Source organism: Moschus berezovskii, chromosome 27 (genome assembly GCF_049115385.1).
Source record: "Moschus berezovskii isolate FMDL1 chromosome 27, NW_MosBer_1.0, whole genome shotgun sequence".
Lineage (NCBI taxonomy): Eukaryota > Metazoa > Chordata > Mammalia > Artiodactyla > Moschidae > Moschus > Moschus berezovskii.
In genome coordinates this window covers 32,615,296-32,641,206 of record NC_142486.1, presented here as the reverse complement: position 1 = coordinate 32,641,206, position 25,911 = coordinate 32,615,296, and the positions used below count along the sequence as shown (strand labels likewise).

At 51.6% G+C, this 25,911-nt stretch overlaps 1 protein-coding gene and 1 long non-coding RNA gene across 10 annotated transcripts in view; one reads left to right on the top strand and one right to left on the bottom strand.

Moving 5' to 3' along the window:
• Positions 1-25,911, top strand: part of CLEC16A (C-type lectin domain containing 16A) — a 241,052-nt gene that overhangs the window by 37,298 nt on the left and 177,843 nt on the right. For 8 of the 9 annotated variants that reach the window (XM_088832968.1, XM_055409495.2, XM_055409494.2 and 5 more), the window contains 5 exons: positions 296-401; positions 2,062-2,185; positions 6,741-6,915; positions 8,479-8,532; positions 12,107-12,220. In XM_088832968.1, coding sequence (XP_088689094.1) covers positions 296-401; positions 2,062-2,185; positions 6,741-6,915; positions 8,479-8,532; positions 12,107-12,220 — 573 coding nt within the window. The remainder of the gene's footprint in view (positions 1-295; positions 402-2,061; positions 2,186-6,740; positions 6,916-8,478; positions 8,533-12,106; positions 12,221-25,911) is intronic. The other variant, XM_055409497.2, reaches the window with a different exon arrangement.
• LOC148773690 (uncharacterized) lies at positions 11,013-13,170 on the bottom strand. The gene is made up of 3 exons (XR_016036588.1): positions 13,033-13,170; positions 11,586-11,746; positions 11,013-11,112 (listed from the first exon to the last, which is right to left on the bottom strand). It is a non-coding gene; the product is annotated as an uncharacterized LOC148773690 (long non-coding RNA).

Here is a 25,911-nt window from a genome sequence, read left to right as displayed (position 1 = left end):
GAATAGGCTACCCACTCCAGTATTGTTGGGCTTCCCTGGTGGCTCAGCTGGTAAAGAATCTGCCTGCAATGCAGGAGAACCTGGGTTCGATTCCTGGGTTTTGAAGATCCCCTGGAGACGCAAAAGGCTACCCACTCCAATATTCTGACCTGGAAAACTCCATGGACTGTATAGTCCATGGGATCACAAAGAGTCGGACACTCAGTGCCTTTCCCTGATAGGGTTCAGGAACCCGGGGCGGGGTCGGGCGTGTCTCGTGGGTGTGTGACTCGTTTGGGCACTTCTTATATTTCAGCACACTAATGACTTCGCCCTGTACACAGAAGCCATCAAATTTTTCAACCACCCTGAAAGCATGGTCAGAATCGCTGTAAGAACCATAACTTTAAACGTCTACAAAGGTAAGTTCCCCTGTGAGCTTGGACCTTGTTGGGTGTCTAACTTGACAGCTAGTGCTTGCTCTCATGAGTCCGTACAGACAGTTCTGTGGCGGTAACGGGGAGTTCATTTGTTATGGCTGGGGTTGAAAGGTTGTCATCATGGACTATTTAGCCACCCCCTTACATAAATTTCTGTGCCTCTGCCTTGTCCATGTTCTGCATGGGAATGTCTGCATGGGAATGTCTCCCACAGTGCCGACACACAGAAGGCGTGATGGCCTGAGAGAGGCACGTATGTTAATTAGATAAGGCACGGCTGTCTTTGAAACTCAAACGAGTCTTTGAAATTGCCCCTTGGCCTGTAAAACACACTTCAGCACAGCCAGGAGGTACGTTATCTTTAATGTACAAGCACATTTCTTGTTGCAAACAGCAGGGGGCAATCTTGTATTCTCAACCTGCCACAAAACACCACAGCAAATTCCTCCTTTGAGAAAGTACTGAATGCCCAAATCACTGCCCCCAGGAGAAAGCCCTTCTGTGGCTTCTTGCCCCCGGGGGCTCAAAGGCTGGTTGGACCGAGTTTCCTGGCCTGGAGTTGTGCTGGTCTCTCTGCCTAACGATGCCCTGGTTACCACCCTGGAGTGGGGACCCTGTTTTCTCAGAGGCCAGATGATTTGCCTTCCCAAATTAAGATGTTATTACTGGAGATGACCCCTAATTGGGAGGGGGGTTTAGGTGCTGCTCAGGGACTCCAGCCTGGTTCTGGGATGGCCTTAGACTGGAGAGCCTTCTAAGAGCTCAGAGGGGGCATACCATCTGTGGGTCATAACCTGGGGACCAAATTCAGCTCTTAGGTTTTCATTGGTTTAGATATTTTTTGAAAAAATATATGGTCATCACTGTTTAAAACTTGAGAGAGCTGGAGTCACAGTCTGGATCTCTGACTTGAAAAGGTAGATGTGGCTGTTGCGGGCGCACGGCCCTGCAAGGCAGGGGTGAACTGGCACCGAGAATTGCTGCCATGGGGCCACGGCCCGTGCTCCTCCGTTCACCCACTGGGCCTGCTGGCTTCGCTCACCGGTTCCCGGCCAGCCCACAGGCCTCTGGACTCGCGACCCCGTCTGAGCCCCAGCCCTGCCGCCTCCTGCTCTCTGCTCTCTTCTAACCTGTGACTTTCTGTTTAGATGCCTCCTGCCCTAGCTCTCCGCCCCTCTGAGCAGCTGTCTCACCCTCCCAGCTCCTCACCCTGTTAACTGTTGTCTGTTTTTTGCCTTTCCTTCAATGACGATTCCCGTGTTCCTTATTCCAGTGTCATGTAAGTTAATAACTTCTGGTTTTCTGCTTTCTTGACTTACCTTACGTGCAAATATGAGAAACTCGCTTGAGAATGGTGTAGTTTTCATTGTAGTCTAGCTAAACGCACTGCTGATAAGTAGGTTTCCTCATGCACTGTCAATGCTTAACCCTGATTCATTGATTTTATTAATTATAAAAATAACATAACTACCTTCATAGTTTTCTGAATAAGGCCACCGTTTTAAAGTATTTCCAGGAAAGACAGAAAAGAGTCAGATTATAGTAGAGGGCTTTTTCATTGCATTTTTTTTTTTAATCTCCCCCCAAGTTATTTTTGGTAGCTTGACTTTTTTTTTTCCTCTTCTTTTGTGAATCTTCTCAGTGGATAACCAGGCCATGCTGCACTATATCAGAGACAAAACCGCCGTCCCTTACTTCTCCAATTTGGTCTGGTTCATTGGGAGCCACGTGATCGAGCTTGATAACTGTGTCCAAACAGATGAAGAGTAAGTGACTTCCCCAGGGTGCCTGTTAGGTGGACAGAATGCTTTCGGGAGAATTCTGTTCTCATTGAGAAAAAAGCCAAACACTAGAACAAAACTTAACACCACCCCCCACCCCGCCCCCGCACGTAGGCAGAATATGGACTTCCATACTCTGAAAGGTTCCACCCAGCTTTCAACTATTCTTAGCAGTGGAAAGTCGGAAACCACTCAGATACCTCCCAGAGAGGAACAGGGTAAATGAATTGAGTGCGGCCATAGAGGGGGTGCTGGGCAGCTGGTGAAAAGATGAAGATGACCTTCCTCCGGTGATTGGATAAACGCCGCGCAGTGTCCATCTCAGGGCGGATGAGACACAGCTTGCAGTGGAATAGTATTCAGCAATGAAAAGGACTGTAGTGCCGACACATATGACACCCTGGGTGATCTTTGAAAGCATGATGCTCAGTGAAAGGATGCAGGGGGCCACACGTTATGTGATTCTATGTATATAAAATGCCCAGAATAGGTAAATCCATAGAAGCAATAGATTAGTGGTTTCCTAGGGTTGGAGGAGGGGTGTGTGGGGTGGGGTGCAGAAATGGAAAATGACTGCCTGGGCTTTTTTGAGGTGAGAGGATAAAAATATCCTAAGGTTGATTGTGATAATGGTTGGAAAACTCTGTGAATGTGTTAGTCACTCAGTCATGTCTGATTCTTTGAGACCCCATGGACTATAGCTCACCAGGCTCTGTCCGTGAAATTCTGCAGGCAAGAATACTGGAGTGGGTTGCCATTTCCTGCTCTAGGGGGTCTTCCCGACCCAGGGATCAAGCCCGGGTCTCCTACATTGCAGGCAGATTCTTTGCCATCTGAGCCATTAAATTGTATATTTTAGGTAAAGATTTTGGTATGTGAATTCTGTATCAGTAAATCTGTTTAAGAAAAAATTAAGATGGTGATAAATAGACATCTCAGAACAGGATTTCTCAAACTCTGCACTGTTCATCTCTTAAACTAGGTATTTCTTTGTGGTGGGGCATCCTATGCTTCATAGGCTGTTTAGTAGCACCCCTGGCTTCCACCCACTAAACGCCAGTAGCGCCCTTTTCCAATTGTGAAGACCAAAACTGTCTCCAGACAGAGGTCTCCTTTAAGGAAAAATTGTATCAGTTGAGAACCACTGCCCCAGAGTGACAGGTTTGCACGAATCTGGTAAGAAGTACACCTAGATGGGGTCAGGACGATAAAGGGACTCAGGAAGGAGGTCTCTTGGGGCTGCAGAGGGCTAGAGAGAGAAAAAGTATTAGCTTCCACATTGGCAAAGAAGTAAGGTTCTGTGGATCACAGAGCAGTGGGGAGAATGAGGACCCATATAGATATGGATGAGGCTTCACAGGTGGCTCAGTGGTAAAGAATTCACCTGCCAATGCAGGAGATGTAAGAGACTCGGGTTCGATCCCTGGGTTGGGAAGATTCCCTGGAGTAGGCAACCCACTATGGTATTCTTGCCTGGGAAATCCCATGGACAGAGAAGCGTGGTGGGTTACAGTCCGTGTGGGGTCACAGAGAGTCAGACAGGACTGAGTGATTGAAAAAAAAAAAAGGAATATAGATATGAATAGTCATGGGCATGAGACCTGATGAGACAGCTCCAGAAAGAACCGAAAGTTATTCAAGGAAGAAAGTGAACTCCTGGTCCTCCATGCGACTCTGCAGTGACTGTTTATAATGTCAACAGCAGTTGCTGATGACTGCTGGGTGGAGAGGGGCGGAGGGAACACAGAATTCTGTCATCAAGGGAGGTCCTTGTGCACTATCCACAATGGCTCGATCACAAAATAGAGGTCCCTGCAGATTGCAAAACAGAGGGAGGAGCCATCCACAGAAACCTCTAGAAGATTTGAAAACGGCTTCCTCTGGAGAGTGAGCAAGGGTAGGGGAAGCGGGGCCAGGAGCTGCTGTGTTTTATTATCTGGTCATCAGTTCTATTGGATTTTTAAATCCATGTGTTCAGTCACTCAGTCGTGTCTGCCTCTTTGTGACCCCATGGATTGCAGCACGCCAGGCTTCCCTGTCCTTCACTATCTTCCAGAGTCTGTTCAAATTCAAGTCCATTGAGACGGTGATGCCATCCAACCATCTCATCCTCTGTTGTCCCCTTCTCCTCCTGCCTTCAGTCTTTCCCAGCATCAGGGTCTTTTCTAAGGAGTCGATTCTTCGCATCAGGTGGCCAAAGTATTGGAGTTTCAGCTTCAGCATCAGTCCTTCCAATGAATATTCAAGACTGATTTCCTTTAGGATGGACTGATTGAATCTCCTTGCAGTCCGAGGGACTCTCAAGAGTCTTCTTCAACACCACAGTTCAAAAGCATCAATTCTTCAGCATTCAGCTTGCTTTATAGTCCAACTCTTACATTACTGGAAAAACCATAGCTTTGACTAGACGGACCTTTGTTGGCAAAGTAATGTCTCTGTTTTTTAATATGCTGTCTAGGTTGATCATATTTTTTCTTCCAAGGAGCAAGCATCTTTTGATTTCATGGCTGCAGTCACCATCTGCAGTGATTTTGGAGCCCCAAAAAAAATAAAGTCTGTCACTGTCTCTGCTGTTTCCCCATCTATTTGCCATGAAGTGATGGGACCAGATGCCATGATCTTAGTTTTCTGAATGTTGAGTTTTAAGCCAGCTTTTTCACTCTCCTCTTTCGCTTTCATTAAAAGGCTCTTTAGTTCTTTTTTGCTTTCTGCCATAAGGGTGATGTCATCTACGTATCTGAGGTTATTGATATTTCTCCCAGCAGTCTTGATTCCAGCTTATGCTTCATCCAGCCCAGCATTTTGCATGATGTACTGTGCATATAAGTTAAATAAACGGGGTGACAGTATACAGCCTTGATGTACTCCTTTTCTGATTTGGAACCAGTCCATTGTTCCATGTCCATTTCTAACTGTTGCTTCTTGACCTGCATATAGATTCCTCAGGAGGCAGGTCAGGTGGTCTGGTATTCTCATCTCTTTAAGAATTTTCCACAGTTTGTTGTGATCCATGCAGTCAAAATCTTTGAGCATAGTCAATAAAGCAGAAGTAGATGTTTTCCTGGAACTCTCTTGCTTTCTCGGTGATCCAATGGATGTTGGCAATTTGATCTCTGGTTCCTGTGCCTTTTCTAAATCCAGCTTGAACATCTGGAAGTTCACAGTTCACATACTGTTGAAGCCTGGCTTGGAGAATATTGAGCATTACTTTACTAGCGTGTGAGATGAGTGCAATTGTGCAGTAGTTTGAGCCTTCTTTGGCATTGCCTTACTTTGAGATTGGAATGAAAACTGACCTTTTCCAGTCCTATGGCCACTGCTGAGTTTTCCAAATTTGCTGGCATATTGAGTGCAGCACTTTCACAGCATCATCTTTTAGGATTTGAAATAGCTCAACTGGAATTCCATCACCTCCATATAGAAATAACATACTGTTTATCTGTTAGTGGTGGGACTATAGGAGACTTTGATTTCTTTTTGCTCTTATTTTCTTCTTTAGTTGTCTGTCCCCTCCAGCGACCATCTATTACTGAGTAATAATCATAGTAGAAACAAAAGGTCTTGGATCTAGAGTGCTTTTTGCAGCAGATAACCACCCTGGGGGAGGGGAATGGGCCCCATCGGCTGTTTCAGATCTTTGTCCTTGTTGAGGGTGAGGCTGATCCACTTGTAGAGGCTGAAGAGCCCCAGTGCCTGTGTCTTCACGGGAGGCAGGCAGGGACCTCCTGGCACCTGGGGTGTCACATCCCCGCGTGGTGCTGGGGATGGCTGAGGCTGTTGAGGCCTGCCTGTTTCCTCGGAACTCCTCAGGATCATTTAACTAGTGAGGATTTATTGTTCCATTAATGCTGCTTATCTCAAGAGCCAGGGATCTTGCCACTTGGACTAGTGGCTGCTCGTGTTTGAAGTGCGTGGCTAAAAGCTTCCCTGGGTTTCCCTGGGTTTACCCATTTTGTTTGGGATTGTGGTGATGATGATGGAGCCCACTGTTCCGAGGCCCCCAGAAAGTGGGGGGTCCCATTATTGTTGTTGTTGTTTAGTCACTCAGTTGTGTCCGACTCTTTGTGACCCCATGGACTGCAGTACACTTGGCTCCCCTGTCCTTACCATCTCCCCCAGCCTGCTCAAACTCATGTCCGTTGAGTCGGTGATGCCATCCAGCCATCTCATCCCCTGTCGTCCCCTTTTCCTTCTGCCCTCAATCTTTCCCAGCATCAGGGTCTTTTCTAATGAGTTGGCTGTATGCAAAAGATGGCCAAAGTATTGGAGCTTAAGCTTTAGCGTGGTGATGATGGTGGAGTCCATTGTACTGAGGCCCCCAGAAAGTGGGGGGATCCCTTGAGTCCCCTAAAATCGAATGTGATGGACCTGCCCGTTTTTCCTTCCTGTAATCCACTGGTAGGGCCAGGATAGGTGTCTCTCGAGACTGGCTCAGATATTTGTTTGTGAATGACGTGCCCCCAGCAACCTAAGTCTCAGGCCGTCGGGTCTGAGCTCTGAGCCTGGGCGTCAGGGCTGAGATGGGCCTCTGTCCCGGCAGGCACCGGAATCGGGGGAAGCTCAGTGACCTGGTGGCCGAGCACCTGGACCACCTGCACTACCTCAATGACATCCTCATCATCAACTGCGAGTTTCTCAACGACGTGCTCACGGACCACCTGCTCAACAGGCTCTTCCTGCCGCTCTATGTGTGCTCACTGGAGAACCAGGACAAGGTGCGCCCGGGCGGGGGCGTCTGCAGGCGGGGGGAGCAGTCACCCCGAGGGCACGGGGCTCGGCAGGGGACCCCGGCTGGGGGCCTGAGAGACGGGCGTATCCTTCCCTTTCCCTTCCTGAGAGCGGGGTGAAGGAGAGAGACAGACGGACAGAGTGTGTGAGTGTGGGCAGTAAATGAGTGGCAACAGATTACTGACATCCAAAGGAGACAGGAAACCTCTGCAGATTCAGGGTTTTGAATCTGTGCGTCCTTCTCCTGAGGTGCTCTCATCCCTGCTCACGTTTTCGGCTAGTTGCCAGAGCTAATTGACTTGGAGAAGATCCAGCCAGCTGCAAAACTTGAATGGCCGGAAGGGGATGAGTGCACCCAGGAGACTCCACAGTGACAGGCGGTGGAGCCCTCAGAGGGTTGGAGCCCGTTCATGGGCACTTTCTCAGATATGCCTTCTCCCTGCTCTCTGAGTTTCTGGCTCAGGGGTCTGCAGAGCACCGGGACCCTGCCCCCAAAGTGATTCTGAACTGGTGGTTCTCAGTGCTCACCCCCAAGAAAAATGCCACTTCGAGGAGAGGGGACCTTTGGCCAGTACCTCCAAGAATGAAGGGGCGGAGGCCTTGGCAGGAGGTGGGACAGAGCCAGCTGGTTACTCTTCAGGGATTTCAGCCTCTGTGCGTGTCCCGGCAAGACAAGGCTGTAGCTTTCTTTTTGGAGACAGAACACGGGGCTTCTTGTTAGAAACAGGTGACTCAAAGAAAACTGCAGCCCTAACGAGAGCGACCTGATGCCGCTCTGGAGGTGGAGAGAAAGCTGGAGAACTGTTTTCAGACCTGGTTTCAAATTCTGCCTCTTTCCTTGTGACCTTGGACCAGGCAGTCAACCTCCCTGAGCAAAACAAGGGTCCTGAAGAGCCTTACAGGCTTGGAGCCCAGTACAGATGAGGGCCTTCTCTGAGATCAGGGTGCCCCACCACTCCTGGCCCCACTTCCTGAGAGCAGGCCTCTGGGGCCTCTCTTGCCAGGTTCTTGGTGCCCCAACTGGGGGAAATTAACATTCTTGGTAACTTAAGGAGCTGGTTCCTCTCTTGGGTCCAGCATCTAATCCATGACTCATGCTGAAAGGTTTCTCAGGTGGAAGGTTAGCAGCCTTGCAGATAGTATTGGATGGGATTGTTGTTGAGTTGCTCAGTCATGTCCAACTCTTTGGGACCCTGTGGACTATTGCCCGTGAGGCTTCTCTCTCTGTGGGATTTCCCAGGCAAGAACACTGGAGCGAGTTGCCATTTCCTTCTCCAGGGGATATTCCCGACTCAGGGATTGATACCATGTCTCTTGCACTGGCAGGCAGGTTCTTTACCACTGCACCACCTGGGAAGCCCATCAGATGGGATGAGGTGTGAATGTATTTTGCAGGGTGGACTTTGCCACCAGGAAAGAAGAGCCTTAGGGTCTTGGAGGAAGTTGGGGTGCTGGGTGCCGCTCATTCAGACAGATGGCCTCTGGCTTCGTGTATTCGTGCCACTCATGTGTGTAACCCAGACTTCTCTCATTCCCCCAACCTTTGCCAGGGAGGAGAGCGACCGAAGATCAGCCTGCCAGTTTCTCTCTACCTTCTCTCCCAGGTATGTCTGATCCTTCACCCATGTCCCCCCACACTGGGGGTCCCGGAGCACTGCTGCCTTTCAGAAGTTTCCCAGGCCACCTCACTCCATCTTCTCTGTGCGCGTCCCCCATCTTGAAATAAAACAACCCTGAGTCAAGGGGCTATGTATCTTCTTCGTGGCAATACTTGGAAATTTAAGAAGAAGTGAGAAATAAGGCAAGCCCGGTAGATATGTCATTGGTTTTTACTGTGGGGCTCAAGCTTTCCAAAACAACCAGGGAGGGTTCTAAATACCCTGAAAACGTGGCCTGTGTGGCCCCTGCTCATTGCCATCTTGAAAGAGGCCCTACACTGCAGGATGCAGCGTGTGCTCACAGAGCCACCGCGGTTTAACCAGCTCCCACTAATGAGGCTGCTGTCGTGGTCCCGGGCCCCACATTACCTTCTGGAAGGTATCTTGTAGCAGGCTCAGTACCCAAATTTGTGTCTTGAGCCAACTTGTCTGCCTCCCCGTCTTCAACAAGTGTGTCTCCTTCTCATAATTATGTAATATTTACAAGAAGGGAAAAACTCCATGGCGACCCAGTTACATAACTGTAAAAATATTTTTATTACAAGCAGTGCAGTCTCGCAGGCCATCTCATTAGACTGTCAAACAGTTAGATGTTTGACCAGAGCTCTGTTCCCACTTCTGCAGCGGCCCAGGTATTCATTTGCTCTGCCGAGAGAATGTCCTCACCGGGTCCCAGGCCATTTTGTGTTTGAGGTGGGGCCATCTCCTGTTGGCCCGGGAAGAGAGATGCCGACCCGGCCTCTTCCCAGCGGCCGGGCACCGCACGTGGCTGGCTCACGTTACTCTGGGACTCTCCTTCTGGGGGCTCTGTGTGCTGGGAGCTGCACGCTGACGCCTGAATGCCCCTCTGTGTGATGCAGCTCCCTGCAGTCCCCTGCCCCTCCCGGCAGCTGTTTCCACCACCTCGTTACCAATCGTCCTGCTTCCCCCGCTGAGGATTCTGGGAGCCTGGCAGGAGCGAGCCGGCCAGATGCGGAACCGCAGGAATCCCGTGGCAAGTGCCCCCATCACCCTTCAGCTGCTGGCACACTCCGAGGATCCCCGGGGTCAGGCCACGCTTTATCTCCGAGAACCCCCTTTCTCCTGCTCTCCGAGTAAAGGCCCAGCAGCCCAGGCAGCTCGTTATGTGTTTCAGTGTCTCACAAAAAGCGATGTCATTGGCGTTTCTCAGCCCGAATAAAGGGCTCTCGCACCCCTGCATTTCCATAGAACTTGATCATCACGTGCCCCAAATGTGTGAAAACCTCAAATCGGGCATGAATTCTGGTCCTTAAACTCTGCATCAGAGTGTCCTTCCGAATTATTTTTCAAGCATCTCTGCTAAACCAGGAAAATTTGCATTGATGACATTAATTTGGTGTAATGGAGATGTCGTTTCGTGCAGCTGAAACGAAACCACCACTGGGGACAAGGGCCTGACTTGGACAGGCCAGCCCAGCCTTCGAATCTGGCGGGCACAGGCGTCCACCCACCTCTCAGTTCCTCGCTGCCCCTCTCCCTGCTTACCTCTGTCCAGGGCACAGCCGAGAATGAGCACCATGTGTGTCCACACTGGCCATCACCCGGGGACCCCAGTAGGTGTCCACTGAGTGTTTGTGGACTGAATTCCTTCGTCATCATCATGGGCACTCACATTTGAATGCCCGCCACAGCCCCCAATGTGGACTAACCCGCTTTATCATGCTGTATAGTCTGTGGTAGTTGGTATCTCCTCAGTGTTTTAATGGAGAGGGAAATGGCAACCCACTCCAGTGTTCTTGCTGGGAGAATCCCAGGGACAGGGGAGCCTGGTGGGCTTCCATCTATGGGGTCACACAGAGTCGGACACAACTGAAGTGACGCAGCAGCAGCAGTGTTTTAAAGACAGATGTGCTTTTTTTTTTTCTCTTAGGTGGGTACAACATTTGTTTATTCTACCATGCCTTTCATCTGAATTGTATTTATTTTTTTGAACAATATAGTCACCCTTCTCAAATAGTACAAAATGACATGTAGGGAAAAGTTCCCTCTTACCGCTGCCCCCCACGTACCCAGTCCCACTCCCCAGAGGCAGCTACTGTTTTGGTCTCTGCCTCTTTTTTTTTTTACAATATTTTTAGATAATTTTTTTAAGTGATACAGTTCAAACAAGTGAAAACCAAGTTGTCTTTCTACTTTTTTTGTGTTCAGTTTCCTGGTTTCTCTCTCCAGAGACAACTATAGTTTCAGGGTTTCCCCAGCTCCTTCCGGAGATGTTCTCAACTGGAGGCGATTTCACCCCCAGCCTGGGGACAGCTGGCAGTGTCTGAAGACATTGCTGGTTGTCATGCGTGGGGTGGGGGGGTGCGGCTGGCATCTAGTGGTTCGAGTCCAGAGATGCTGCCAAATATCCTATAATGCCCAGGGCTGCCCCCCTACAGCAAGGATTTATCACCGGACAAGAGTGCCAAGGAGGGACTTCCCTGGCGATCCAGGGGTTAAGACTTTGCCTTCCAGTGCAGACAGTGCAGGATCAATCCCTGGTCGTGGAACTGAGATCCCAGATGCCTTGAGGCCAAACAGCCAAAACATAAAACAAAACCATTACTGTAACAAATTCAGTTAAGACTTTTAAAATGGTTCACATCAAAACAATCTTAAAACAGTGCCAAGATTTGGAACCCTTGTTGTATGTATATATGAACAAATACAGACGTGCGCACAACACCCTCTGGATGTGCAGACGGTGGGTCCATCCCACGCTGCCCTGCGGAGCTGGTGTTACCGCTACGTCTTAAAACACACTGGTAGGTGTGTCTGAGCTGGCTCTCCAAGGCGGTGTGGGTACCCTGACTCCTCAGGCCATTCCTTTGGACGTCAGGCAGCAGGGTGGGGTGGCCAGGCCACCCCCCGACAGCCCAGTGCCTTCTGATACTTGCTGTCTGGCACGACTTCATCGGTCTCTGGCCCGAGTGGATTTTCTCCCCACAGTTTCCACACCTCCCAGTGCCGCCCTGGAATTCTTGGGCGCTCAAACCCACCACAAGGGGAAGAGCTCATTCCATGGGTGGGATCTCTGCGTGGCCGACCCTCTGCCAAGTCCTTGACTGGAACAAGGCCTGCTGGCCCCTTCTTCCGCATAACTGAAGTGCTGGGCCGGGGCCTCCTAGTCTTATCCTGATCAGATTTGACACCGAAATGCCTGTGGAGAGAAAAGAGGGTGCAGGTTTGGCGCTCCCTTCCCACATTGCTTCACTTCAGCCCTATTTGGCCTCAGGCGGCCAGGAGGGACAGTTGCGCTTTAACGCACTTCTTTCCGCCAGCGAGCAGCCAGCCAAATAGGCAACAATCTGAAAGAAGGAGGGCCCGCCCCTAGGAGGAGAGAAGTCCAACTCGTTTCTCCCAGATGTGACCCATTCCCTGGATTTTGCGTCACTGGGATTGCCACTAAGACGAGGCTTGTGCAGTAGCCCAGCCTCATCATTTCAGGTGAAGGAAGGTTGAGGTTGAAAGTCTACGTACTTTAATGCAAATCCTTTTTTTTTTTTTCGTCCTTCACCAGGTCTTCCTAATTATACATCATGCACCCCTGGTGAACTCGTTAGCTGAAGTCATTCTGAACGGCGATCTGTCTGAGACATACGCTAAGCCCGAACAGGATGTTCAGAGAAGCTGTGTAAGTCATTAGCGGGGGTACTGTCTCAAGACCCTGATAAGACACCGTGGCTTATTTTGTTCACGTGTGTTTCTCTCAAACCAGAGACCAACATCCTGCTCATTATAGCACTGATGATGCATAAGCTGGTCTGGGATTCAGGAGACCTCATTGGTCTTGACATACCCAGAAGAATCTGGGGTTGGGTACCAAGAGTGGATTTGACTGTGCATGTGTTATTGAACTTGGAATCGTCCCGTTCTGGGCTTCAGGCTATGTATCTGTGGGGCACGGTTATTGGGGCAGAATGAGAGAATACTTTGTCTGAGGCCCTGCTGTCTGCAGAAGCTGGGCAGGGAATATCTGAATGACACGGACCCCATGAGGGGGCAGTAGGGAGCGGTGGGGACTGTGACAAATTGGAGAATTTATGTGTCCTTCATAAGCAGTTACAGCTCACCCCAGCCTGAAGTCCTTCTGCAGTAATGTGGGTAAAATACACTGTGGCCAGGTCCTCTCATGTCTCTGGAGATGCTAGGAAGCTGCATTTTGAAGCCAATTCTCCCATCACCAACATGGCCTAAACGGCATGTTTATGGTTTGTCACGTTTGTGCGTTTGGTGCTCTGCTGAAGGGAAACCCCAATCACTGGGGTGATGACTTCTGCCGAGGCTTTCCCTGCTTGGCCCTGTGACTGGCCTGCCTTCCCCCCTCCCATCCTGCTCACTCTATCTTGGCGCCTCTTGCTTGGTCCCCAGAGTGCCCTGTGCTTTCCCTCCACGTTTGTGCTTGGAAGGCCCTTGTTCCCGGTTCTCTCTCATCCAAGGTCTTACCTGTTCGGATCAGGCATCTTATCTGCTATTGGCTCTTGTGCATGTCTGAAATGAGCAGTGCTCACACAAAGGCCCTGTCTCTGCAGTCCTGTTCTCAGGGAGTCTGCGCACAGGTAAAGTGGCCGGCCTTACCCTTGGGCAGTCAGCTCTGTTGTCATATCTGAGCAAGTGGGCGGAGTGTGGTCTTGGAGCATGGGGGGCCAGAACCCCATGGAGTGCAATTACACGAGGCTCCTGCCCTTCTGGTTTTCCTGGTTTGCAGTGTCTTGGCCAGGCCACTGTGCTCTTTAAGGGAAATCAGAACCTCTGAAAAGGTTTCCAGATACCTCTGTCCTCATTGGTGGTGGCGTTAGTTCAGTTGAATTGAATGAGGTCTTTTCATGGCCCCTGTGTGGCCTGTCCTTCTTCAATTTGTTCAAGAAGTATTTATTGCACCCTTTCTTTGGATCAGGCATTGTGCTAGTTCTGGTAATATACAAAACCTAAATAGCCCCTGTCATGCTAGGGCTTTATGATTCCACAGGAGGGGCAGAACGTTGATAAAACTTACAAACAAGGCTGCTATTTCAGGTCTTAGAAATGCTCCAAAGGGCAGGATGATGAGAGGGTTTAACTTGGAAGTGATGAGGGTGAAGAGTGTTGAACAGAAAGGACTCCCCTAGTGGTCCATGATGTGATGACACATGGGCTGGAGAACGTGGAGCTGATACCACAGGAGATATTTCTTTGCAGCTTTCTTAAACTCTCTTTTCCTGAATGAATGCAACTTACAGAACACCAAGTGAAGAATCAGCAGGGTCTCCAGGCAGGGCTGTTGAGGACCCCTCCAGCCTTGGGGTTGCCCTGGGAAAGTCATTTTACCCCATTTAGGGAGCAGCGAATGTCAGTCCCACTCAGGAAAGCTGTGGTGAGGATGGGGAGAAGATAGATTTAAAGTGTCTGTCAGGTGCCTGACAGGTTGGTTTGGTCTTCACAGTGTTAGAAAAGTTTATGAATTGCCCGCCAACTTTAAAATTTGGGAAGTTTCACATCAAAGTCCAGATTCCAGGACGGTCTTAACAGTCTGAAGGTCTGGCCCCTGTTGTGCCTGTGTTCCTGTAAGAAGCTTCTCAGAGGCCACCCCCTGCCCCCATCAGACGAGTCATGTGTCAGCCATCAGATTTGTCCAGTCCCCACGCAGCCAGCTGGTAACTCACACTACAGTTATGTTAATAACAGATGAGAATGTAGTGGGTTCCTTCAGACTTCGTACTGTCGTATGATTTCCAGGCCCCAAGATCACCACTAACTGCAGTTAGACTTAGCGTTCCAAGAGGTGAACCCAGAGACCGCTGGGGTACTTGGGTTTGCAGGGCTTTTCATTGAAATTGATTGACATGCAGTTGCAGGAAAGAAAACATAGCGATCTGTTACCCTTTCCCTAGTTTCCCCAGGGGTGACGTCTTGCAAAATGCTAGGACAGTGTCACAAAGCAGAATATTGACATCAGTACGTGGCATTTGCAATTAGAGCAAAAGCGAATGGCAGGAAGTTGCTGACAACCTCTTAGCTTCGGATTCCCACTTTAGTTGAGCCTCCAATCAGCAGGATTATCTCTGAGATTCGTTCATTTTCCCAACAGCCTTCTCTTCTCCCACCTCCGTTGTAATAGACACACGGTGCTCCTGGCGGAGACACCTGAACTAAAAATGAAACGCATTTGTGCGTGTAAAGACTTACCAGCCCAAGTGAAAGTGTCAGCCTTCTGCTTCCGGTTATTACCGTTCTCTGAGTGTGAAATTGAAGTCTGTTTTGTTTTGACGACTGCTGTTGAAAATCGGGAAGGGCGTCTCTCATCAACAACTTGACAATAGTCCTGGTGAGATTTACCTCCCTTCCCTCCAAGCAAGAACAGACTCCTGTTGTTTCCTGCCTGACTCGGATGTGGTTTGATCATACTTGTTTTAAGTTTCTTGTTCTTTTTTAACCTACTTTCTCCTTCCCGTAATTTGTTAGATAAGTTACTGGTATTGCTTCATTTTACCAGCAGACCTTTCACAAAACCAAACCAAAATTGAAGAGAGAGAAGCAGAGGGGAGAGCAGAGTTACTTGAAAAGTCTGTAATTTAGGGTTAAATTGAAAACACATCAGCATGCTTAGATACCCGTCTAATTGGAATTCATCTGTGCATTAAAACCATATGGTCCCCGCGAAGGGGTAACTCTGGCTGTAACTCTAATGCAGAGCAAATAGTTTTCTTGTCAGGGGAAACAGAGTAAGAGAACTCTCATTCTGAAACCGCCAGCATCTCATTACTTTTGCAAAATGCCCATACAGATTAGATTATCAGATGTGCATCATTACCTGTAGGTACTATTTTGTTTTTGAAGGGGCTTTTTTCATCCTGGGTTTCTGTGGAATTGCTTCCTTGGTTTTTGCATTCATTCATCCATTCCCTGAGCAGGGGTGCGCTGGTGCCCAGGAAAGACACGCCCCACCCCACCCCCCGCCCTCCTCACTGGGCTCCCCAGCCCCCGCAAGGACAGGGGATCCTGTCTTGGAGATGCCTGTGTCGCCTGTGCTCTCCCGGGACTGGCCAGAGATGCCTGGGGGTCCGCCGCAGCCCCGAGTGGCTCAAGGGGTGAACTGGTGGCAGAGTCACAAGGGCTCCTGTGATGTTCTTCTTGACTCAGAACCTGGCCCTCACAGGGCACCTTCTCTTTGCTCAGGGGGCAGTTCCCCATTCTATCTGGTTCCGTGGACTCTGAGCTAGGCTGCCTGGGCCCCTCAAATCCTGGCTCCTCGTCTTACTAGGTGTGTCTGGGGCAAGTTCGTCCACCTCTCTGGTTTTCCATGTTCTCACCTCTCCAATCAGAATAACAACCGTGCATTTGCAGAGAGGATTAAACTCAGCACATGCTCAGTCGCTGAGTTGTGTCCGACTCTCTGCGACCCCATGGACTGGAACCTGCTAGGCTCTGTAAAGTGCTCATTGGAAGGACTGGTGCTAAAGCTGAAGCTCCAGTCCTTTGGCCACCTGATGCGAAGAGCCGACTCATTGGAAAAGACCCTGATGCTGGGAAAGAGTGAAGGCAGGAGGAGAAGGGGATGACAGAGGATGAGATGGCTGAATGGCATCATTGACTCAATGGACATGAGTTTGAGCAAACTCCGGAAAATAGTGAAGGACAGGGAAGCCTGGCACGCTGCAGTCCATGGGGTCGCTAAAGAGTCAAATACGACTGTGCAACTGAACAACAAAGTGTTTATTCCAAAGCCTAGCACACATCAGGGCCTAATTAGCAGATGCCAGCTTCATAGTGATCTGAGTTTCTGAGGCTTCAGAACAGCCCCGCGTCTGCTACCTCCCTTGTAGGGGTGATTAACACAGAGGCATACTCAGTGCTCCCCAAAGGGAGGGGCGCTGTGACCGGACACAGGGCGCAGAGGGTCAGGTGTTGGCGGTGACAGTGACGATGATGACCGCAACGCTGGTGGCTCGGTTTTGAATGTTGCTGAGTAGTGTTAGTGTCTGAGCCTCTGCATGCAGTTGGGCCTGCAGCTCAGCTGGCCCCGGGTCCCTTTCTGGAAGGTGCAGAGGGACTGACTGGCACTAAATTCACGTGCTTGACTGGCATTGAATTCAGAGTGGGAACAGAATTTTGGGGCACAAGAGCCTAGTTTGTCGCCAAATGAGGGTGTCTGCCATCCCTCAGTAGGAACCGGTTCAGCCAGTTGGGACGGTCTCCAGATGATTCTCGGGGATCCAGAAAGGTGAGCACACACCTGAAATGCTGGCAGCCGGTTCTCCACGTGATACCCATCAACCCTGGGAGCTGGACCCTCTGCTGGCAGAAGGCTCCTCCGGGATGTGGCTCGTGGAGCCCAAAGCTGAGGAAGCAGCGGCTGGGCCTCTCTGGCTTGTGTGTTTGCAGGAGCAGAGCGTCCCTTCATCACTGGTTTGGCTCGCTGCTGCACAGCTGGCCTTCCAACCCAGGCTCGAATCAGATGGCAATGGAGCCCCCACCCAGGACTGAATGCATCCAGTAGAAGAGCCCCCTGCAGCTGGGATTGCAGTTCCCCCGCATCTTTCAGTGCCCCTGACCTTACCTGTGACCCCCGTGGCAACCGATGCTGATACCAGAGCACGCACATTCTTCCTGAAAGTGATCGGCTTCTGGGAGGGTGGATTGGGAACACTAAAGGGAAAAAACAGACTGGTATATATAAATCAAGGGCCTTAGCTGGCACAGTTGCAAGCACTCACACAAAGAACTGGACTCTCGTGCGTTCTCCCTTTTGGTGGGTCCGCCGTGGTCCAGCCCGTCAGCCCTTGAAAGAATTACAGCTCCCAGGCGCATCCGCTGCCTGCAGGGTCTTGCCTGTGGCAGCGCAGACTCGCTGGCGAGGGAATGTGACAGGAGCAGAGAAAATCCAGGGTGTAGCGTATCCCACTTAAGACCCATCGCCTCTCTCTTCTTTCCTGTGGAAGCAGAGGCTGCACAACTCTCCGAAGCCCCGTGGCATGGAGGCTCTTGGAGACGTGGCCTGCAGCCATGTGGGTGACTGACCTGAGCGGCTAAGTCCTGCTCCAGGGAGCAGAGAAGGGATGGCCACAGCCTGGAGGAACTGACAAGCAAGGCAAAACACAGTGGGCAAAGCGGGGGAGGAGGGGGGCGTGGAGAAGTTTCTGTGAGTCAGGCCTGAGCGAGCTCTTCTGTCTGCCTGGCAACATGACCCAGAACGGGCTGGGGCGGCCACCAGGCTGGAGATGGCTCAGAGGGGTGAGGCAGTGCCAACACCCAGCTGAATGGAGACCTCCCCTAGTCTGATTTTTTCCAGATTTCAGCTGAAATCAGGAAAATCGAGGGTGGGGACAGGAACAGGAGGGTATCTACCACTTCTGTGCCTTGGGGCTTCGTGTTTATCAGCAGTCAAGTCCCTTTGGGCATTTGAGGTTTTTAACTAGATTCTGAGCTCCTTGAAGCTGGATTCAAGTTGTTTATTCATCTATTCAAAGCATAATTACTGGGTATGTGCCAGCCACTGTTCTAGGCACTGGAGAGACACCAGGAACAAAACAAAGACCCCCTAACCTCCAGGAGCTTCTCTTGTAGTGGGAGAAGAGAGAGGAACCATGAAACTGTAGTAAACAGCAGAGCAGAGAAGACTCTGGCGAGTCCCTTGGACAGCAAGATCAAACCAGTCAATCCTAAAGGAAATCAATCCTGAGTATTCACTGGGAGGACTGAAGCTGAAGCTCCAATACTTTGGCCACCTGATGTAAAGAGCCGACTCATTGGAAAAGACCTTGATGCTGGGAAAGATGGAAAGCAGGAGGAGAAGGGGGTGTGGCAGAAGATGAGATGGTTGGATGGCATCACCGACTCAATGGACGTGAGTTTGAGTAAGCTCTGGGAGATGGTGAGGGACAGGGAAGCCTGGTATGCTGCAGTCTTTGGGGTCTCAGTTGGACACAACTGAGTGACTGAACATCTTCGGATGTGAGACAAACTCAAGAAAAGCAGCTGCAGTGAAGCAAAGAAGGGAGGGGCTGTGCTTTGGGGCTGGGGGTGCACCTCTCCTTAGGGTAGCCTCAAGGGGAAGGCCACAGGGGAGCACAGATTTTAAGGAAATGAGGGAGCGGATCCTGTAGACGTCTGGGGGAGGAGCATTTGGGCCAGAAAGCACAGCCAGCGCAAAGGCCTTGAGGCAGGAGTGTGCCTGGTGTGTCAGGAGCAGCAGAGAGCAGCGTGGTGAGGCAGAGTGTGATGGGGGTGGGGAATGAGGGTTTGAAGCAGATGCACTTTTCAAGCCATTGGAGCACTCGGGAGTTTACACTGAGGGACATGGGAACATCCTAACCTGGGAGTCCGTGGTATTTAGCATGGTTCCTGCAGGAGACTTCAGTTATCTTAAAATAACCTGTCTCAACAGGGATGCAAGCACCACATCTGTAATGAGCAAGGAAATCCCATCCTGGTCAGTGCCAGAGTCCTCTATCCAGGAAACTGGGTTTTGCTGGGGTGGGGATGTGTGTGCTTCATTCACATGGAGGCTGGGGGGTTGCATGTCAATGAGAACAAGGCCCCCTGGTCACTTCCCTCTCTGTGTGCTCAGCGATTTGTTGACAGGCGATTGCAGGCATCCAGCCTCAAGTCCCCAGGCTTCTTCTGCTTCCAGCTCTTCTGCCACCATCTGCAGTGATGGTCTCCAGTTTAGCATGAGATTAGGGTTCTGGGCTGAATGTTTCAGGTCACTGAGAGTCACCACTATTTCACAATTCATTATTTTTTTTAACAGAACAAAATGTAGTCAAATATTCCTCCTAAAGAAATACCAGCCAAGTGCTTGGTTTATCACTGTTTCACAAGATGATAAGATGTTTTATTTTGCATGAGTGTTGAACATGCCTCTTTAATCATAAATATCTTGGGATTAATTCATGCTCCAAGCATTTATTAGCTCTTCATGGAGTGCCAGACGCAGCATCAGAGGGCCAGACTAGGCAGTGCTTGGTTGAGAGGGACAGAGAAGTTGGTCACGGTGGGGGAAGGCCGGGGGATGGGCAGCACCCCGAGGCTGCTTGCTAAGTAGTCCCAGCACCATCTCAACATGACCAGCTGGTTCCCACAGAGGCCGATGCTGCGTGTTTGTGTGTGTGTGCGTGCGCGCGCACAGCGTGAGGCCTCTGAGCTCCGATTCCAGACAAATAGGCCCTGTTTTGGGTGATACCTTGGCCGCTGCGACACTGGCTGATAATTGGCTGACCGGGGAAGAAAGCCAGGCTCCTCTTGTTAATGGACGTGGCCTGTTGCCTCTTCATGTTTCGCCCGCCTCGGGTTTTGTTTCCCCCATTAAGCTCGGCCGTGCTGCCCGGTCGCCTCGCTGGCGTCGCCACAGTTGTGTTTCTGGACGCGTGTGTGGGCTTTGGCTCAGCAGCCCACGCCACTCAGGGTTTGGCATGTAACACGCACACCCATACATCACCCGGAGTTGATTCCATCTGAGGTTTGCTTGCTGATCACGTCGTTCTGGAATGAGTGTAGGGCTGCTTGGTGGCGATCAGCGACCCTGCTTCCTGTGCAGCTGGTTGCAAAGCCAGGTGCTGTTGGTTACGGTGGACATAAACCCGAGTCACCGTGAACTTCCCCCGCCCCACCCGCCATGACATTTGGAGCTCTGCATCTGAGACAAACATGGGAAAAAACTGCACATTGTGTGGCTTCCCTGGCAGCTCAGAGGCAGGAGACCCAGGAGATGTGGGTTCGATCCCTGGGTCAGGAAGATCCCCTGGAAAAGACAACGGCAACCCACTCCAGTACTCTTACCTGGAGCCTGGTGGGCTACAGTTCATGGGGTCACAAAGAGTCGGGCATGACTGAGTGACTAAGCACGCGCATCCCTAATGCCCGTCAGGTCAGAGGGCCACCCGAAAAGTGCTGTGATATGTGGACTGTCCCAGGCAGGGCTGCCTGCTTCTTTGGGCAGTGTGATTCAGGCATGGCAGGGTCTTTACATCCACCTTTTGAGAGGCTGGCCCCACACGGCGAGGCTCTGCTGGTGCTTGTGGGTGGGGCTGAGCGCTTGAGCTTGGCAGCAGAATGGTTGAGCATGTGGCGGGGGCGGGGGGCGTTGCTGAAGCTACGCTTCCCGGGTTCACACCCTGGCTCTGCCTCTCAAGAGCGGTGACCTGGGGCAAGTCCCTCCTCTCGGCAGCCCCCTCCCAGCATCTGTCATTTGGAGGATAAAGGAGTCCATCAGTATATGTCAAGTGCCCAGAGCATAGCAAGGCATGCTTTCTGTGCTCACTGGGTGTTAGTAATGGTTATTATTACCTGAAAAAAAAAGAACAAGAAAATGTGCTGCTACCCCTGGGCACCTCACAGGAGCCCAGCGGGAAAAGTGTCAACATGAGGCTCATTTGATGCCTGTGGAAACCGAGGCCCAAAGGGGAAAAGGCCGTGGGTAGGGTGTGTGGGCCAGCGGGCGGGGCTCCAACCACGCCAGTGCCCCGTGGATCTCACCCTGCCTTTGTGCTGAACATCCCGCAGTCCCAGCCCCTGAGGCTGGAGGTCTGGGAGGGGCCCAGGAGCACTTTGGGGACCTGAGTGTAAGCCACTTACAAACCACGAAGCCAGGAAACAGAAAGTCACTAGTTTGATTGGTTTTGAAAAGCTAGACACCCCTCTCCTACCAGCTCTCTCATCCAAATGATCTATTTGCCAGGAGGTGGAAGGTGGATAAGTGTCTCTGGAGTGCCTCTTTGTGGCAGACGTTGTGCCGGCGTTTTTGTGTTCAGCATCTCGCTTCAGCCTGATGGTGGCATGTGATGGAGCTGCTGCTGTCCCCCTTTTTCAGACATGGGAACTGAGGCTTGTTGGGTGAGGCTCACTTGGCCAAGAAGCGGGTCTGAGATCTGGGCTCAGATCTGCCCTCATGTTTCGTGGTTTTTTTTAGTCCTCGTGACCTGTCTCCTTTTTGGGGGGAAAAATCTGTCTCCTGGTTCCCAAGTCCCTCAGCAGAGCTGTTTGAACAGAAGGATGCTAGTTGCTTCCTCAGAAGGTGAGCGGGCTATTCCCGGCAGAGCCTGGGGGTGCCTCTCTCAGCTTGACCATGATAACTGCTCCCACAGATCCAGACAGAATTCTAGGCCATGTCACCCGCCCTTTCCGTCACCTGCCCCTTCCAGGCTCCAGCCTCTTTCCCTTGCCTTTCCTTCTCAGTCAGATTTCTTCCCTGGCCTGCCTCTTGTCCCCATGCTGCCCCGCACCTCCCTCCTCCGTCACTGAGGAGCCCCAGAACACCCACTCAGCAGGTTGCCTGTGCTGAGGCAGGGGCCCCGGACACCTCTTCCCAGGACGTGAGCATCATGAACGCCTTCCTATGAACTGCTAGCTGGAGAGGCCACCTGGCCGGCCAGCGGCCGCCGCCTAAGAGCTGGCCCAGCAGACTGTGCCCCCGGGCACCGCCACTGCCACCGGCACACCAGCTCCAGGTGGCCCTGGCCTTGTGACTGCCCGGAGCTCTGAGCTGCCCTGCCCAACATTCTCCTCCCCTCCCAAGTGTTCCAGTAAACCGCTAACACTCAAGCCTTGGACTAGTCATTTCCTTCTCCACAAAGGCCTCTCCAGTACCCTCCCTGCCCCCGCCCACCTGCCCCTGTCTTGGCACGGTTCCCCGCCCCTTCCTCCGTGCCCCCAGTGTGCTCTGTTTTGTGTCCGTCCTTGTGGCACGCACAGCAATGCATCACAGCTCCTGGCTGGACTGTGAGCTCCTAGCCCAGCACCCGGGGTTTCGTCGGGTCTTAACCCCGCTGGCGGCTGCCGCGAAGCCAGCTTCCCACAACATCCATCTAATTTGTTCCTCGCTTGTGTTTAGGGCATTGCGACAATCTGAATTCACTGGAAATCCTCTTGGTAAACAGTTTTTAAATTGAGAAATGGCATGAGTAAAGTGCATAAAAGCGCAGTGAACTTGGCCGGACGGCTTTATGGCTTTGGACCAATGGTTACATTCACGTGTACAGGTGTCCCTCGCTTTTGGAAAGTTTGCCTCTCTCTAACCAAAGTCCTCGCTACAAAAGACTGAAAGAACCCCAAAGAGGCTTTTCACTTTTAGCCAAAAGGTGAAAGGGGAAAGTAAGGTGCACGCTGGTTCTGCAGCAGCTGTTCTGTGGCAGCGTGCCTCCCGAGCAGCCCTACCACCATCAGCACCTCAGGGTCAAGGCCCGGAGCTTTGAACTCTGTCTGAGCATCCGTGTGTCATTCCCGTTTAGTCTGTGTGCCTGTCAGCAAGGTGTGTCCTAAGGTAATAGTGTCTTCGCCTCGTCCTGGCTTACGGAACGTCTCGTAGGACTGCTCTACGTTCAGATCGTGGGGGAAGCTTGTGATTCAGGTCAAGATAACCAGCACCCCCACCCCCACTCCCGCTCCTTCCACCAGCAAATCACCATTCTGACTTCCAGAGGTGCCTTTTAAGAAGTTTTTTTTTATTTAAATTCAATTGTGAAATACCTACAGCAAGTACTATTTATGATGGATGAACCATTTTTAAGTATACAGTTTGGTGGCATTAGGTACATTCTTTAAAGGCATTCTTTACATTTTAATGGCACTGCTAAACAACTGAATGATACAGAAGCGACTACAGTAGAAAGTGAAAGTCCCCCCGACCTCAGTATCTTCCTGAAAAGGAACCACCATTTTCAGTTTGTGTATTCTTCCAGACTTTGCTCTGTATACTGTCATTGGTCAATATCTGTCAGCTCAGGAAAACCTGGTGTGTATGTACATGTTTTGAGGCGACAGGTTTTTAACTGTAAGTGGAATCCTTGATTGGTTGATCACAACGGGGTCTTTCTGGTGCATGTGTTTTGGGGTGTTTCTGGTGCGGGGTGTTTTTTGGGTCTTTCTGGTGCAGTGTGTTTTGAGGTCTTTCTGGTGCGGGGTGTGTTGGGCTCTTTCTGGTGCGGAGTGTGTTGGGCTCTTTCTGGTGTGGAGTGTGTTGGGCTCTTTCTGGTGCGGGGTGTGTTGGGCTCTTTCTGGTGTGGAGTGTGTTTTGGGGTCTTTCTGGTGCGGAGTGTGTTGGGCTCTTTCTGGTGCAGAGTGTGTCGGGCTCTTTCTGGTGCGGAGTGTGTCGGGGTCTTTCTGGTGCGGGGTGTGTCGGGCTCTTTCTGGTGCGGGGTGTGTCGGGCTCTTTCTGGTGCGGGGTGTGTCGGGGTCTTTCTGGTGCGGGGTGTGTCGGGCTCTTTCTGGTGCGGAGTGTGTCGGGGTCTTTCTGGTACAGGGTGTGTCGGGCTCTTTCTAGTACAGGGTGTGTTGTGCTCTTTCTGGTGCGGAGTGTGTTGTGCTCTTTCTAGTGTGGGGTGTGTCGGGGTCTTTCTGGTGCGGAGTGTGTTGTGCTCTTTCTAGTGTGGGGTGTGTCGGGCTCTTTCTGGTGCGGAGTGTGTCGGGCTCTTTCTGGTGCGGGGTGTGTCGGGCTCTTTCTGGTGCGGAGTGTGTCGGGCTCTTTCTGGTGCGGGGTGTGTCGGGGTCTTTCTGGTGCGGGGTGTGTCGGGCTCTTTCTGGTGCGGAGTGTGTCGGGGTCTTTCTGGTGCGGGGTGTGTCGGGCTCTTTCTGGTGCGGAGTGTGTCGGGGTCTTTCTGGTGCGGGGTGTGTTGTGCTCTTTCTGGTGCGGAGTGTGTCGTGCTCTTTCTAGTGTGGGGTGTGTCGGGCTCTTTCTGGTGCGGAGTGTGTTGTGCTCTTTCTAGTGTGGGGTGTGTCGGGCTCTTTCTGGTGCGGAGTGTGTTGTGCTCTTTCTAGTGCGGGGTGTGTCGGGCTCTTTCTGGTGCGGAGTGTGTCGGGGTCTTTCTGGTGCGGGGTGTGTCGGGCTCTTTCTGGTGCGGAGTGTGTCGGGGTCTTTCTGGTGCGGGGTGTGTCGGGCTCTTTCTGGTGCGGAGTGTGTCGGGGTCTTTCTGGTGCGGGGTGTGTCGGGCTCTTTCTGGTGCGGGGTGTGTCGGGGTCTTTCTGGTACAGGGTGTGTCGGGCTCTTTCTAGTACAGGGTGTGTTGTGCTCTTTCTGGTGCGGAGTGTGTTGTGCTCTTTCTAGTGTGGGGTGTGTCGGGGTCTTTCTGGTGCGGAGTGTGTTGTGCTCTTTCTAGTGTGGGGTGTGTCGGGCTCTTTCTGGTGCGGAGTGTGTCGGGCTCTTTCTGGTGCGGGGTGTGTCGGAGTCTTTCTGGTGCGGGGTGTGTCGGGCTCTTTCTGGTGCGGGGTGTGTCGGGCTCTTTCTGGTGCGGGGTGTGTCGGGGTCTTTCTGGTGCGGGGTGTGTCGGGCTCTTTCTGGTGCGGGGTGTGTCGGGCTCTTTCTAAGGGGCACACCCAGACCTAGAGGAGGGCGCTCTGTCTGCCCTCTGTGGCATCAGTGATTCTGCCTCTCCTTCTCCACTCAGATGCCTGGGCCTTGCAGGTTTCACTCCTTCCTCCTGACGCTCTCACTGTCCTTGCAGACCCTGTTCTCAGATCCCACAGGCCCTGAGAGGCCTTAGTTATCACTGACCCCTGGGGGAGCCACTTTTCTCCAGTATTTAACTTTGAAGCAAGGGCCAAAGGTCGAAGGCAGGCAGGTTGGTGGAAGGTGTCATTAACCAGCAGGTGGGGGCAGACGCTCTCACGAGAACTTAGACCTCTAGGTCACCCTTGAAATCACATTTCTGGCCTTCAGCTGCCTCTGACCCCAGAAGCCAGCCTAAACGTGCAGCCACAGAGCCTCCAGACCCCCACTTGCATCCCCACTCGGGTACAGGCAGCATCTCAGAGTCAGCAAGGAGGGTCCCCTGACTCCACCCCTTCTGTTGCTTGGGTTCCAGAGCCCTGTGAGGTGAGCCTGGGTGGGTGAAACCTGGGCTTTGGCCTTTGGGAAATGTAGACCTTGTATGCAGGAGGCTTGTCTCCGAGACATGCGTGCTGTGCTTTCTTTATGGGAAGATAAGCCCAAAGGCCTGCAGATTTCTGACTCTGAAGAGGGCTTTCCCATTTCCTCTGGTTGGTCCCATGGTGCTGGCTCTTCCACTGAGCTCAGCTACTGAGGCCTTTCTTCATCCACCACCCACCCCCCCACCCCAGACTTCCTTGTTTTCTTCTTGATCTCTCCATCACGTTGGATTCAGTTTGGGACAGGCCACCATTCAGCAGCCCGTCAAGACCTGCTCTGGTCCAGACACCTGGTTTAGGGATAGAGCTCACTGGGGCGTGAGATGGCTCTTCTCTCAGGGGCTTTCTGGGAGAAAGGTCATCTGGAGTTGTCCAGTGGAACATGAAGATTCCTGGGAGGCCTGGCAGCCAGAGGCCCTTGCGAGAAACAGCAAGAATGATATCAATCCCAGTCCACACTTACCAACCACTGTCAGGTTCTCCATGGTA